At 37.5% G+C, this 13,866-nt stretch overlaps 2 protein-coding genes across 3 annotated transcripts in view; both read right to left on the bottom strand.

Moving 5' to 3' along the window:
* Positions 1-143: 143 nt before the first annotated feature.
* On the bottom strand, positions 144-8,262 carry CCNA2 (cyclin A2). 2 transcript variants are annotated; one of them, XM_035023136.1, is made up of 8 exons: positions 6,154-8,262; positions 5,135-5,378; positions 3,756-3,868; positions 3,336-3,559; positions 2,272-2,479; positions 1,607-1,720; positions 1,031-1,164; positions 144-689 (listed from the first exon to the last, which is right to left on the bottom strand). In XM_035023136.1, the coding sequence occupies exons 1-8, from the start codon at positions 6,364-6,366 to the stop codon at positions 641-643; spliced, it is 1,299 nt and encodes a 432-aa protein (XP_034879027.1). In that variant the 5' UTR covers positions 6,367-8,262; the 3' UTR covers positions 144-640. The 2 variants fall into 2 exon arrangements, with proteins under 2 accessions (XP_034879027.1, XP_034879028.1); XM_035023137.1 differs by lacking the exon at positions 1,031-1,164.
* A 107-nt stretch (positions 8,263-8,369) lies between these two features.
* Positions 8,370-13,866, bottom strand: part of BBS7 (Bardet-Biedl syndrome 7) — a 33,974-nt gene continuing 28,477 nt past the window's right edge. The window contains exons 13-16 of the mRNA XM_035023269.1: positions 11,196-11,310; positions 10,966-11,069; positions 10,711-10,834; positions 8,370-8,670 (exon numbers count right to left, since the gene is read on the bottom strand). Of these exons, the coding sequence (XP_034879160.1) occupies positions 8,537-8,670; positions 10,711-10,834; positions 10,966-11,069; positions 11,196-11,310 (477 nt within the window). The 3' untranslated portion in view covers positions 8,370-8,536. The remainder of the gene's footprint in view (positions 8,671-10,710; positions 10,835-10,965; positions 11,070-11,195; positions 11,311-13,866) is intronic.

The following is a 13,866-nucleotide window of genomic DNA, read 5'->3' as shown; positions in this document are numbered from 1 at the left end:
ACATTATGCTTTAAAATAAACCTTCTGGACAATTTAGCAGGTTTTAAATAATTGTCACTTCAGTGAAGTGGAGAAATTGAGGAATGAAAAAGCATTTTCTTAGTGTGTACAAAGGGCTGAAAGAGTCTCAGGATCATCACAACTGATAAATAAGCACAGATTTATTACAGATATGCTTAGATTATGCTCAAGTCACCAAATTGATCCAGTTCCTTGGGAAAAATGAGTGTTCAAACTTTTATCTGTTTTCCTAAAACTATTTTTTAATTTCAGGAGAAGCCTTTCCAGTTCCCTTCTGTAGTAAATCAAATTAATTCTTCTGAGTGATATCATAAAGTCAAATCAGATTTGACTTAAACCAAATTTTCCAAATCCATTTATTAGTTCTTATTCTTACTGTGCTGACAGCTGGCATCATTTAATACTTTAACAAAAGCACTTAAAATTAGCCAAATAGCTAAAATAGTTACATGTACAAAAGATATACAAATTAAAACCATTTAAAAAGTAATAGATACCATAATTTGTACTTGACCATAACTCTATTCAGAAATGATTGTAAAATTAAAACCTTACAAAAACTGTACACCATATACTTTGAGTGATTTACATCTTAGAAAACAAAGGCAGTCTTTCACTGTTAGACATTTAGTGTCTCTGGTGGGTTGAGGAGAGAAACACCATGATACCTGTAAGTAGGAAAAAAACTCAGTAAATATTCATTGGGTAAAGGAGATCACGGAATGATAGATATAACTAGGAACTGAGAAATGCTGTTTCTATTCTGATTGAGTTAGTGAATCATTGGTCCACAAAATATGCATGCATGCGTGCCCCATTCCTCTCCCCTCTTCTCCCTCAAATGCAGGACATAAAGCATAACTACAACCTACTCAAAACACCTGGCCTGCTAAGAGGAGGCTGTGCCTGTTTTGTGAATCCTTTGATAAAGTTAAAATATCAAGGATCTCAATCATACAGTAACCTGGAAAAGCAAGCTTCTTTAGTATCTATTCATGTTAATTCTTACTTTGAACTTTTATACTTTTCTCTTATTGACTGTTGTGCATGCTGTGGTGCTCTGAGGTAGGTCTGGTGAAGGTCCATGAGACAAGGCTTAAGATTTTCCAAGGTATATCCAGTCTTTTGAACTAAAGATTCAGGCTGCAGAGAAGGGAGTAGAGAACCACTGAGTTTTGTTTTTAGCAACAGACACTAAACACAATGAGGTAGTATTGGCATTAAACTTGAGTTTTGTTAAATTTCAAGAGTAACACCTCCAACTAACAAATCTTCCAGATTTCTCAAGCCATTATTCCGTCTTTTATGTTGACTTTGATCAATTTTTACTACTTTCCCTTCCAGCAGCAGGTCTCATGGCCCTAATTCTTTAAGCACACCTTTCAAACCCAAGTAATAACTTTCTACCTAACAAGCAAACATGTTACTAAACAGGTAAGACACTTTAAACAGCATATATTTTTTGATCAGTTTTTCTAGGTAAGTACCTCTATACCAGCAACATTTGTATAGGACAGTTCTCTAACTTACCTGGCACAGATATTTAAGTTGCAAGACATATGTGTGAAGACATGGTGATACATACCCAGCTCTGTCCTGTGACTGTGTAGAGTGCTAAATGAAAAGCTGCTGCAGCAATAACTGATGGCAGATACTTTAGGTAGGGGTCAGCATCTATCAGACTTAGTTCTCCCAAAAACTGGAATGAAAAAGCAAATACACTTTATGATCACAAGAGCTCTAGAATTCAAGCCTCAAATTTTTGCCTTATGCCCTAGGCCACTCTTTAAGAGTGGCTCTATGGCAGGACACCTGGGTGGCTCAGTTGGTTAAGCGCCTGCCTTCAGCTCAGGTCATGATCCCAGGGTCCTGGGGTCAAGCCCCACGTCTGGCTCCCTGCTCAATGGGGAGTCTGCTCCCGCTCACTCTCCCTCTGTGCTCTCTCTCTCAAATCTTTAAAAGACTGGCTCTATGGCAACCAAAGAAAAAAACCCATAGCCTTATCTATCCTCATCCTGTACTTTTACCTCTTTTAATAATTTTTAAAACTCTTCTGGCTACCACTTCCTAAGACTTCATCCTCATACCACTATTCTTAGTACTTTCCCAGTTCATGTTATCTTTTGCCAGTGGTAGACTCTCTTTATACTGCAACACTAATTTGTCCCCAAAATACTAAATCCCTTGACCAAAGCTATAAAATTAAACTCTGTGACCTAAGAATCTTCATTCAACAAAATGAAAACTTACCATTGCTAAACTTTCAACTTTGCAGTTGGCAGATGGCTGGTGCAGAAAGTATTGGGTAAGAAACTGATTTATTGTTGGTGCAGCTAGGTCAAAAGCAAGCACTTTCAAAACTAGGTGCTCCATTCTCAGGACCTGTTTCTTGGTATAGGTATCATCTGTAATGTACACAAACTCTGCTACTTCTGGGGGATATATTTCTTCAAACTTTCTACAATGAAAAAAGTTTTAAGTAATCAGTCCTTCCAAAAAGAGAAGCAAGCTGTTTATCTAATTCTGAAATCCCTTTAGCAGAATACATGAAATGAGTCCAAAACCTAAACTCCACTAATTGCCTGTTTCCCCTGATACTTGACCATTTCCAGTAGAGCTAGATAAATGCTAACTAAAAGACCCAAATCCATCCAGGACTTGGGATTTTGTCCCAATGCATTTAAAGGATATAAGAGGCAAGAGAGTTCCCAAGATGGGAATAATGCCAGAGTTCACCAAGTAACTGAAAATTTAGGAAATTCTTAGAAAAATAAACATTTTTAGTTTTTTAATTTAGTTAATTTCCATGGGAGAAGATTTTATGCCAGAAAGCACTTTTTGATGGAAGGAACCACACTTTCAAACTTGGTAATCTAGTCCTAGTGTATTAAAATGTAGCCAGTCTCCCATCTTCATTCAAGTAGGTACCCTGGAATCTAGATCTGGGAAAATTAAATTAGTTTCACACACTGTTTCATACTGCTACCCCCTAAAGCAGTCACTGACTTTCTGCCTTCTGTACATATTAATATGTCACAATGTTAAAAATCACAACTTGTGGGCCGCCTGGGTGGCTCAGATGGTTAAGCAACTGCCTTCGGCTCAGGTCATGATCCCAGAGTCCCTGGATCGAGTCCCGCATCGGGCTCCTTGCTCAGCACGAAGTCTGCTTCGCCCTCTGCCCCTCCCCCCTCTCATGTGCTCTCTCTCATTCTCTCTCTCAAATAAAATCTTAAAAAAATAAAAATCACAACTTCTTCCCTACATAGAAGCATATCAATCACTTTTAATCCAACAAACCAAGTTGGACTTACGAGGCCAATAGCATAGCAGCAGTGCCCACAAGCTGAAGTTTTCCTCTCAACACAGACATCGATGAAAGGAACCTATCAATGTAGTTCACAGCCAAGTGCAGGGTCTCATTCTGTAGTTTATATTCTTCTCCTACTTCAACTAACCAGTCCACAAGGATAGCCCTCATACTGTTAGTGATGTCTGGCTGTTTCTTCATGTAACCCACTTTAGGCTTACATTTAACCTGTTGAGAAAGTTACTTACTATAATGTTAAAATTGCAATTAGATTATTCTACCATTAACAAAGATGCTACATACCAGAAACATAAGTATAACATTAGAATAATTCACTAGCAGTTAAAAAACTTAAAAACATCCTGTTTCATTTTGCCACAAGGAATAAACAACAGTGTAAGAACTGGATTCCAAGAGCTCTTACCTCCATTTCCCTAAGGTATGTGTGAATGTCCTCATGGTAGTCTGGGACTTCATTGACACTCAGTGGCTTTTCATCTTCTAATACAATTGATATGTCCATAGTATGTGGTGACTCTGGGAGAATATAAAAGTATGATTAAGTTCATTGTTTAATTTTCTAATTAATTTAATAGCCAAAACTGATAGCCCTTGTAAGGCGTCCCATACGAAAGCATTTCTTTCATCCAACTAAAAAGGGCTTCTTATGACAAAGTACATAGAATATTTCACTCTGGTTTTAGTACCTCTGTCCACTTGGTTTTAATCAACAAGAGAAAATACTGATAGGCCACTAAAAGGAAAGTGCATTTGAAGATGTATTATGTTAAAAGTGTCACTCATACTCTATGAGAGAGAAGAGCAGATGGCACAGTGATCCTGTGAAGACAGAGTTAAAATCCAAGTTTTGTGATATTATGTAGTATTTACCCTAAGAGATTTCGCAGACCCCAAAGTCTGATAAATTCGAAGTACAATGTAGCAATAACTAGAAGGAGGGCTAACGTGTCAATGAAAATTAGGTTTGTTATGAGCCGTTCAAACAACTTGGCACTACAATCAACAAGTGTTTCATGTTTTGTAATTTTAAATTACCTTTTGAGGCAAAGAATATCATTCATTACTCTTTTCACTTCAAGGTTCATCTTGAGGTTAAAACTTGTTACAAATTTTCAATAAAAATACAAAAATTACTTTCTTTCCAAAGGATTTTCCTGCTATTCCCAGACTTCTCATAATAGAACTAAAACCTAAATGAGATTGAACTTAATGAGTTGTCAGTGACTCGACAGACCTATGGTAAAGAAGTTGCACAAACTGTTGGCAGAGCTGTCTTTATAGCAGCTACTTTATTTTATATGTGGTTAACTGCAAACAGCCATGATTCAACTCTTCATTCACAGGACAGTGTCCCTTTCTGGTATCAGACTAGATTTACAGAAAATTTTAAAGCTGTAAGAGATGTTAGATATCACAATATTGAAAGCTGTGTCCTATTCAAATACTATGAAGTGGTATGTACAAAGTGAATTTTATCAGTACAATTGAAATCTGTTCTCCCAAGCAAGCAAAGTGTTTGAGATCTAATTAAACTGATGTTATCGGCAGTATACAAGGAAGAACACCCAGTTAGGATTTATAGGTCACTAGGTCAACGTATTAGCTGTGAGATCTGAGATAAGTCACACACTTTCTAAACTTTGTTACATTAAACCAATTTCATTATGTAGTAAGGATCAGGTACGATAATGTCTTAAAATGCAAAATATTAATTCAGCCTATTTAATAATTATGATTACATTGATTTGATACAAATCTTAGAAGTTTTCATACAAAACTTACCAAAACTACCATCCATTGGATAATCAAGAGGTACCAGTGGTTTTCTTGGTCCAGGTAAAGTAATAGCTGAATTAAAAGCCAGGACATTTTCACGTTCGGTTTTTTTAGATTCAGGTGGCCTCTTTTGAGTCTCTTCTTCTGCTTCATCCACATGAATGGTAAATGCAGGCTGTTTACTGTTTGTTTTCCAGGGAGGAATAGTGACATGTTCATCATTTATAGGAAGATCCTTAAGAGGTGCAACCTAAAAAGAAATGAATATCTGGCTTTGAGCCTATTAAATGGAGTTTTGCTTTCTTCCCCTTATGGGTCTCAGTTTCTGCTTTCATTCCCAAATACTCTCAGGAAATAAAACTATCTGGGACAAAATCCAGGCAACAAAGTTTGAGTGGCTGAAGAAAGGGATGTTCAAATTCCTTACAGGCATTCCTACATAAGTTATAGAAAGAATCACACTAAGTGAAAGTATGTAAAACTAATCAAGGCTACAAGATGAGTGGAGTGGCAGGCTGAAAGATGACAAGTTTAGGAGAGCAGGCAAAGAGGTGTTGGTTCACCACTTTCGTTCGCCCCAGGGTGGAGCAACAGAGCAAATCCGGTAAAATGGCGGAATTTACTAAAAGCAAAGTATTTTTTATACCCTTTCCTAAAATAGAGGTAATCTTAACCATATGGAAAGCAGGAAGCGGGTCCAGATCCTAGGGCAGTGCCTAAGGTTTAAAGCGGCGAGAAAAGCGCGGACACACGTAGGGCTTGGTTTGACCTCATTATCTATAGAAAAATATCCCCAATAAAGAGCAGACAAGCAGCAAAATACAGCGCTGGCGAAGAGAGCAATGGGAGAGAAGCTGTAAGTGGCATCCCACATGCCAGAAAACTAGGGATCAAGGGGACTCCAGACCCAGGCCTCCCTTTAAAAAGCTCGGAAGATGCTTTCTCTCCACGCTCCTCGGCCTGCTAAACCTCGTGCAAAACTCCCGCTCGGCCCTCCCTCCCACAGATCTCGCTCATCTCTTTACCCGTCGCGTCTTGGGCCTCTGCTGCGGCGCTGGAACGCGCGGGTTCCCGGCCTTCAGTACCGCCAGCCCCGCCCGGGTCCGGGGCTGCTGGGCGGGCGCCGCCTTCTCGGGGTTGATGTTCTCCTGGTCCTCTTGGAGCGCCGTATGCTGCAGTGTTAGCAGCGACGAGCCCGCCTCGCGGGCCGCAGGCCCGGGCTCGGAGCTGCCCAACATCACTGCTCCCGGGGTCGCGGCGGGATCAGCCTGCGGCGCCAAGCAGCGTGTACTCTGTCCCGCCGACACCGCCGAGAAACGCTCCAGCCGTAACCAGCCGCCGCAGCCCGGGCCAGCCTGCTCGCGTGGGATCGCGCAGTTCCGAAGAGGTTGCGAAAGGCGTAGGTAGGAACCGCCGGGCGTGGAAGGCTAAAGAAGCCCCCGAGATGTAGCGAGCAGCCCGCCGGAGCGGCGGCTGTTCGTGCAGTTCAAGTATCCCGCGACTATTGAAATGGGCCAATGGGAAGGGCCGAGGCCCGTGACGTCACTCGAGGCGACACAGTCGCAGGCGAATGAAGGCGGCGGCGAGGCCACGGGGCAGGGGCGGAGAAACGCCGAGCGGCGGCGGGAGGAAAAACGCCTGCGCCGGCCGAAGAGGCGGGGCCTGAGTTTCTGGCGACTAAACTGGGCCCCGAGGATTCGTGGGCACTGGGCAAGGGCCGTGTCTAGGATAAGCTGAGTTAAGCTCCAGCAATTGTTAGTGTGCCGCCCTAGCCTAACGTTAGCCCTGGGACCCTCAGCTTAACTGGTTTCCAAAGCTCTAAAAGCTGAGCCACTAACCGGCCTGATAGTCTTGCTCCGGTTATTCAAGGTCTCTGATTCTCAGTTTTCTTACTAATTGGAGTAAAAATATCTTCATGTCATATGGTTGTCCTAATTATGTAATGTGCAAAAATCATTAACACGCTGCTCACGTAGTAACTGATACTCAAGTGCCAGACTATAATGTCATCTTAGCATTTAGGTGTCTTCAGTCATGCCTTTGAATTTACCTAATGAAGATGCAATTAGGGAAGGTGCCACCTTGAACCACTGTTGATATATAGAGAGACATTATCTATCTATCTATCTAAAACAAAAAGTACTATAAGAAATTAAACTAGACAGTCACTGATTTTGATGCATCTTTCCGCAAGCTGTGGCAGCCAACAAAAAGCACCCAGTGAAATTCTAGTGACCTAAATAAAATTATTTGTTCCATTTAGCAATGAAGGTTGTTTAAATATAATAAAAACAATATGACCTTATTAAAATAAAACTCTCAGTGATATGTGCCTTTAACAAATTTTCAAATTTAATATACAAGGCTTGCATATAATAAATATAATGGTAGATAATTAAGAAACATTGTTTTTGACAAATTCATGAGTGTGCCCTTCTTGAAAACATAATTATATAATCTTCATGTCATTTTAAAACAACCTTTAAATACAATATTACCCTGAATATGAAAAAACATAAATTAAGATTAATGAATAAAACTTCTGTAGCTTTAAAGTCTTATTTCCCTCTATATATGATAAAATGGAAATTAGTGGGTACTAGTGCAGGAAAATCTAAGGAGCCATCACTATTTCTGCACTCTTCACATGTAGTACACTTGTATAGTTTTACTGGTTACAGGGACAGCAAGTGAAGATCCCTTCAATCTGTGCAAGCTCTGCTCATTTCCCTGGCCACAATTTATAGCACTGAACCAACTCAAGCATTTCACAAACTGAGCATGGTTCACGAAACATTACCTAGCAAGAGTGAAATCAGTTGCAAATCAATCTCAACTCCGAGAAAAAATAATTGGTAAGTTATTTCCACTGGTTAACAACGTATACAGTAACCAGGACACAAACCAGGCACCAGAACTTGGGATCTGGTCCCAGCTTTACAAAATAATAACAACTTGTCCTCTTAATCACTTAACCTCACAGAGAATCAGTTTTCCTATATGACTTGACAAAATAACAATATATATTGTGAAGAATAGATGAAGTAATGAATGTAAATACATTTTTGAAAACTGTAGTTTATACATGTGGTATAGCTTGTTAAATATTTGAATATATTTTTAATTTTCCAAATACTTCTCAATTTAAAAGTTGAAACATCCACTTGCAAAAAATTCATTAAAATTCCTTATCATCATTCCACTAATGTTTTAAAATAAAAACTCTATTTTTAAAAAGCTCCATTTCTCAAAATAGAAGCATTACTAAAAGAAGTCACATCTTAAATATTTTTAGACGTTATTAAAAAGCATTTGAAATAAAAGTATGTACAGTTAGCTTGTGCCATAATTCTGTTTTAACATATTTCGTTTAAAAAGACTCCTTTGGAACTTTACCTTGTTTATAGTTCATGCAGCATCAAAGAAAGCAATCAATGCATTTTGGTCATAACTGTCCAGAATCTCCAGTAAAAGAGGTACTTTGGTTTTTACATTGGTGCCTTTGAACTTGAACTTATCTATGAAAAGATCAGTGATCATGCCTATAAAGAAAAATGTTAATTTCCTGTCATTAATGTACTTAATGAAAGTGAGTGATTACTTGAGAATCTATTTCTAAGCACTCATCACTGCATTATTTAATATATAAGCCTAAGGGTATTGATACTTTTTTTTAAAGATTTTATTTATTTAGTTGAGAGAGAGAGAGAGCACAGAGGGAGAGTGTGAGGGAGAAGCAGACTCCCCCCAGGTGAGGAGGGAGCCCGATGCAGGACTGGATCCCAGGATCCTGAGATCATGACCTGAGCCAAAGACAGATGCTTAACCAACAGCCACCAGGCACTCCAACAGATTCTGTTCTTAAGTTCTATTTGAATTAAAATATTCCATCAATATGTTGACCATTCTTGGGGTTTATCCAAGACATGTTTCAGAATTTTTCATATTTTAGAGAGATAATAAAAGGGATATACCAAATATAGCATAATATCCAAGGGGAATGAGTTTCTGCAACAAAATATATGGGTGAATATTCACACTAAGTGGAATAAAAATGACTATAAATAACCTCATGTCAGTTTAAGTGAAATTTTGTCATTAAATTATTAATTCAGATCAAGTCAAATTTGCTGCCAAATGATTTATTAAAGTGTTAGTTTTTAAAGCTTTCTGAATTTTGGAACTGGTAATAATAGAAAACCACCCATCTTCTAAGTTATTATAAGGATAAAAGATCATGTGTTTGCCATATAGTAAATATTAAGATATTAGATATTATTGTTATTTATAGTTTGTGAGCAAGTCCCTGGGTATTAAAATAAATTCATTAGGCAGGTTCAAAGATCAATGTGGATTGATGATACCAACTATGCCAAAAAGATTTGGCATAGTGCAAAAAGCAAGCATTTTGGGGTGAGGAAGTTCTAGTGCAGGCTTTGCCACTACCAATGTGACAACAAATTCTTTAGTGTCAGATTTCAGTTAAAAAAATGTGAAAAATGAAGATAACACCATCTACTTTGCAGAGCTATTGTAAGGATTAAATATCTGATTAATGAAGATGTTATAAAGAAATAGGAAATAAATAAGCTTAGCTTATATAAAGATCACACACACAAAAATGTTTTCCTTAAGCTGTTCCATCCTTCCTCTTTCTCTCCCTTCCTGCATATCTCCCTCTTGCTCTCAATGTTTTTCAAGACAATTTGTGAAACACCCAACTTGTCACCACCAAAGCAAAACAACTTTTGCTGTAAATTCACAGCACATACATATCTTTATTATATTTTGCCTAAAAAATATTAAATGCTGCCTTTTGATATTTCACAATATCAACAGAACCTAAAAATTATTTGTGTGAAATATGGCCTACATTTTATTGCTTCATAGGTTATATTCATTTCACACCAGGTTTCTTCATATAGAGATTAATTTACTGCATTACACTTATTTCACTTAATTTTTACTTTCATTTTTTTCTAGATTTTTTTTTTTTTTAAATTTATTTGTCAGAGAGAGAGAGAGCACAAGTAGGGGGAGTGGCAGGCAGAGGGAGAGGGAGAAGCCGGCTCCCCGCTGAGCAGGGAGCCCAATGCAGGACTCCATCCGACTCTGGGATCATGACCTGATCCGAAGGCAGATGCTTAATGGACTGAGCCACCCAGGCTTCCCTTTCCTTTCATTTTTTCAAGTAAAAATATTAAATATTAAAACAAATTTTACAAAATATTTGATGCAATAAATTGGTTGTCACTGGTTCATGATCGCTGTAATCTTCGCTTATCTTTCTGCCTAGCTTCTCTCACAAGATTCTTCACAAATAGCCAGTAGAAAAGAAATACAGCAAGGGGCCACCTGGGTGGCTCAGTTGTTAAGTGTCTGCCTTCGGCTCAGGTCATGATCCCAGGGTCCTGGGATCGAGTCCCACATCGGGCTCCCTACTCGGCGGCAAGCCTGCTTCTCCCACTCCCCCTGCTTGCGTTCACTCTCTCACTGTCTCTCTCTCTGTTGAAAAATAAAAATAAAATCTAAAAAAAAAAAAAAAAGAAATACGGCAAGGTTTTCTAGAACAGTCCACTAACCATACAGTCTTTCAAGATGTGCAGGTTGCTTTTTGTATTCTTCCTGTAGGTGATCTGCCTCTTCTAGAATACAGCGATATTCTGGTATCAGAAAATTTGTATTTCCCTCATGAACCTGCAACTCCTTATTTAAAATTAAAAAGAGAAGGACTTTAATAATCAAAATCCAATCCAGTGTAACTTTAAAGTCTTTACAATTTTAGAAATCCCATCACAATAAAGTAATGATCATGAGTCCATGAAATGTATACTTACTTTTAAAGCATCAATTAATTGCACTTTCTTAGCCAAAAGCAACTGGTACTCCAGCTTTGGGTGGATTAGCTTTAAAGTGTGTTTGACTGATACTTCATTTATCTCTAGAAGGAGGTGAGTCAAGCACAATTAGCTAAGTCACTTTGATCAGAAATATTCTTATTGTAACAATAACCAAAAAACAATACCCCATAAAGAATGATTTATTTTTCTTCTTTTTTTTTTTTTACCGTATGATATGTTGAGGTTAATCTTCCTTTTGGTAGCTTCTTTAGAGAGCACATCTTTTAGGATGGATATAGTAGAAATGTTGTCAGATTTAAAAACTCCTTCTCCTTTTCTATAAAATTAATATATTTTTAAAAGAACAGCATTAGAAGAAAATACATAAATAGGTCCAGTAAATACATATTTTGTGACTAGTACCTGGTGTTTAGAATACATTTGATTTTAGATCTCTTTCTATACATTAATATAAAATACATTGTTTATATAAAACATATTTAAATGTGTAACCTTTTACTATTATATAAATTCAAGTTCTGAACATAATTGTGAAACTAAACAAAAGATGTTAGATATATGCCTCCTAAACATATAACAATTTATATAAATCCTTCATTAAAGCATCTTTTTTCTTCACTTTCACCAATAAAATTTCTAACAGCTAACTCTATATGTATATAAAATGCTTTTAGAATTGCTTATTTACATGTAAGTATGTTTTTCTTTGATGTAATTACATAAATTATAACATGACTACATTCTTTATTCTCAAAAGAAAGTTGATATTAAGTCTAAGAATGACAGCTTCTGTTCTTCCATGCCCATCATCCATTGCCACTTCTTATGGACACAGGACCTGTCATCTTCTTTATAGAACCACTTCTTTCTCTTACCCTTCTCAATCCATATACAGTTGATCCTTGAACAATGTGGGGGGTGGGGTGCCAAACCCCTGTAGTCAAAAATCCGCATATAACTTTGGACCTCCCCCAAACTAGTAATACTCTAGTAAACAGTCGATCAACACATATTTTGTGTAAGTATTATATACTATATTTTTATAGTAAAGTTAGAGAAAAGAAAATGTTATTAAGAAAATCATAAGAGAAAATACATTTACAGTACCGTATTTATTTAAAAAATCTACATACAAGTGGTCCCATGCAGTTTAAACCTGTGTTGCTTAAGAGTCAACTGTAGTTTCACTGGCACTGGCCTCAAGCCCATTTGTGGGACTTTAAGAGAAAGCATTTAGCCGTGTATATTCCATCCTCCTGACCACAATGGTTCACGGCTCTATAATGACACTCAATCCTGGGATTTTATTGGAACCAGTGGGAAAGAGAGGGTCTATGATATCTGAAAAGATAGAAAACTGGACAGAACTGCTAGTGGCCACTATGGTACTTAATAAGAAAGCCAAAAAAAGACAAGAACGGAGCTGAGCAATGGAAAGGGGTAGTCTTATTGTTTTATTTTTTATTTTTTTAAATTTAAATTCAGTTAATTAACATACAATGTATTATTTGTTTCCAGGGTACAGGTCTGTGATTCATCAGTCTTATATAATACCCAGTGCTCATTACAACACATACTTTCCCCAATGTCCACCACCCAGGTACCCCATCCCTCCACCCCTCTCCCCTCCAGCAACCCTCAGTTTGTTTCCTCTGACTAAGAGTCTCTTACGGTTTGTCTCCCTCTCTGGTTTTGTCTTGTTTTATTTTGGAAAGGGATAGTCTTCATTGTGCCTGAGGCAGATTACTACTGGACTTTTAAATTATATGAGCTGATAAATTCCTGTTATTCAGTATGTTGGTCTGCTTCTATTTGGTTCCTTCTTATGATAACCAAAAGTTTCCTAATTAACATATATACCATCTTTCATATATTAAATGCGATCTTTTCATTTGGTTTTCACACACACTAATAGTTTATATTAACTAGCTGTAGACAAATGCTAATTCTTTTTTTCTAGGAAGATGATTCATATATATTATTTTATTCCAATTATGTTTTAGAAATCATGATATTTTCACTAGTCTTTAATTCTAACTGATGATGTTTAACATTAAACACACAGTACCTAGCACTGTGGAATGATTCACATGGTTTATCTTCTTTTAATCATCACAGCTCAATGAAGTGCTATTATTGCCATCCCTCAGAAAAGAAAACTGAAGCTCAGAGAGTTAAATAGTCCAGATAGGGCAAATAGCTGGTAAGTCACAGAGCCATGATCAAACCTACATATGTCTGCCTCCAAAGCGCACTTTCTGCATATATGTGTATTTTATTCAGGCACTCTAAAAACATTTATTAAGCACCACTATGTTCAAAGCCATGCAGTAGGTACTTGGAGGAAACATATGAAGATAATTAAGAAACAAACTGACTCTGCCCATGAGGAGCTTAAAATCTAATTTGAAGAGACAAGCTTACATAAAAATTACCATATACTTCAAATAACAATAAATAACTTAAGACAGGTAGGAAGGCTTCAAAATGTAGCTATTAAGTTGAGCCTTGGAGGATAAGTAGAGTTTTGATTTTTTTTTAAGGGATTTTATAGCTTTATTTTTTTTAAGATTTTTTAAAATTTTATTTATTTATTTATTTATTTATTTATTTTTTTAAATTTTTTTTTTAAGGATTTTATTTATTTGACAGAGAGAGAGAGAGCACAAGGAGGCAGACCAGCAGCGAGAGGGAGAGGAAGAAGCAGGCTCTCCACCGAGCAGGGAGCCTGACGTGGGGCTCGATCCCAGGACCCTGGGATCATGACCTGAGCCGAAGGCAGCCGCTCAACCGACTGAGCCACCCAGGCGCCCCATAAAATTTTATTTATTTTTGAGAGAGAGAGAGAACGCACAAGCAGGGGGAGCGGCAAACAGA

Source organism: Mirounga leonina, unplaced genomic scaffold, assembly GCF_011800145.1.
Source record: "Mirounga leonina isolate KUSES-001 unplaced genomic scaffold, KU_Mleo_1.0 Mir_176, whole genome shotgun sequence".
Lineage (NCBI taxonomy): Eukaryota > Metazoa > Chordata > Mammalia > Carnivora > Phocidae > Mirounga > Mirounga leonina.
Note: the sequence above shows the minus strand (reverse complement) of the source record. Positions and strands in the feature narration are given on the sequence as shown.

Bases quoted from the DNA above. Each gene is read 5' to 3' on its own strand.
- CCNA2 (XM_035023136.1), bottom strand. From the start codon at position 6,366: ATGTTGGGCAGCTCCGAGCCCGGGCCTGCGGCCCGCGAGGCGGGCTCG. The intron at 1,165-1,606 runs GTATGTATCACC...CCTTCTCTGCAG, and splicing joins CAGTCACAGGACAGAGCTGG to CCTGAATCTTTAGTTCAAAA. The intron at 690-1,030 runs GTAAGAATTAAC...TCCTACTTACAG, and splicing joins GAAAAGTATAAAAGTTCAAA to GTATCATGGTGTTTCTCTCC.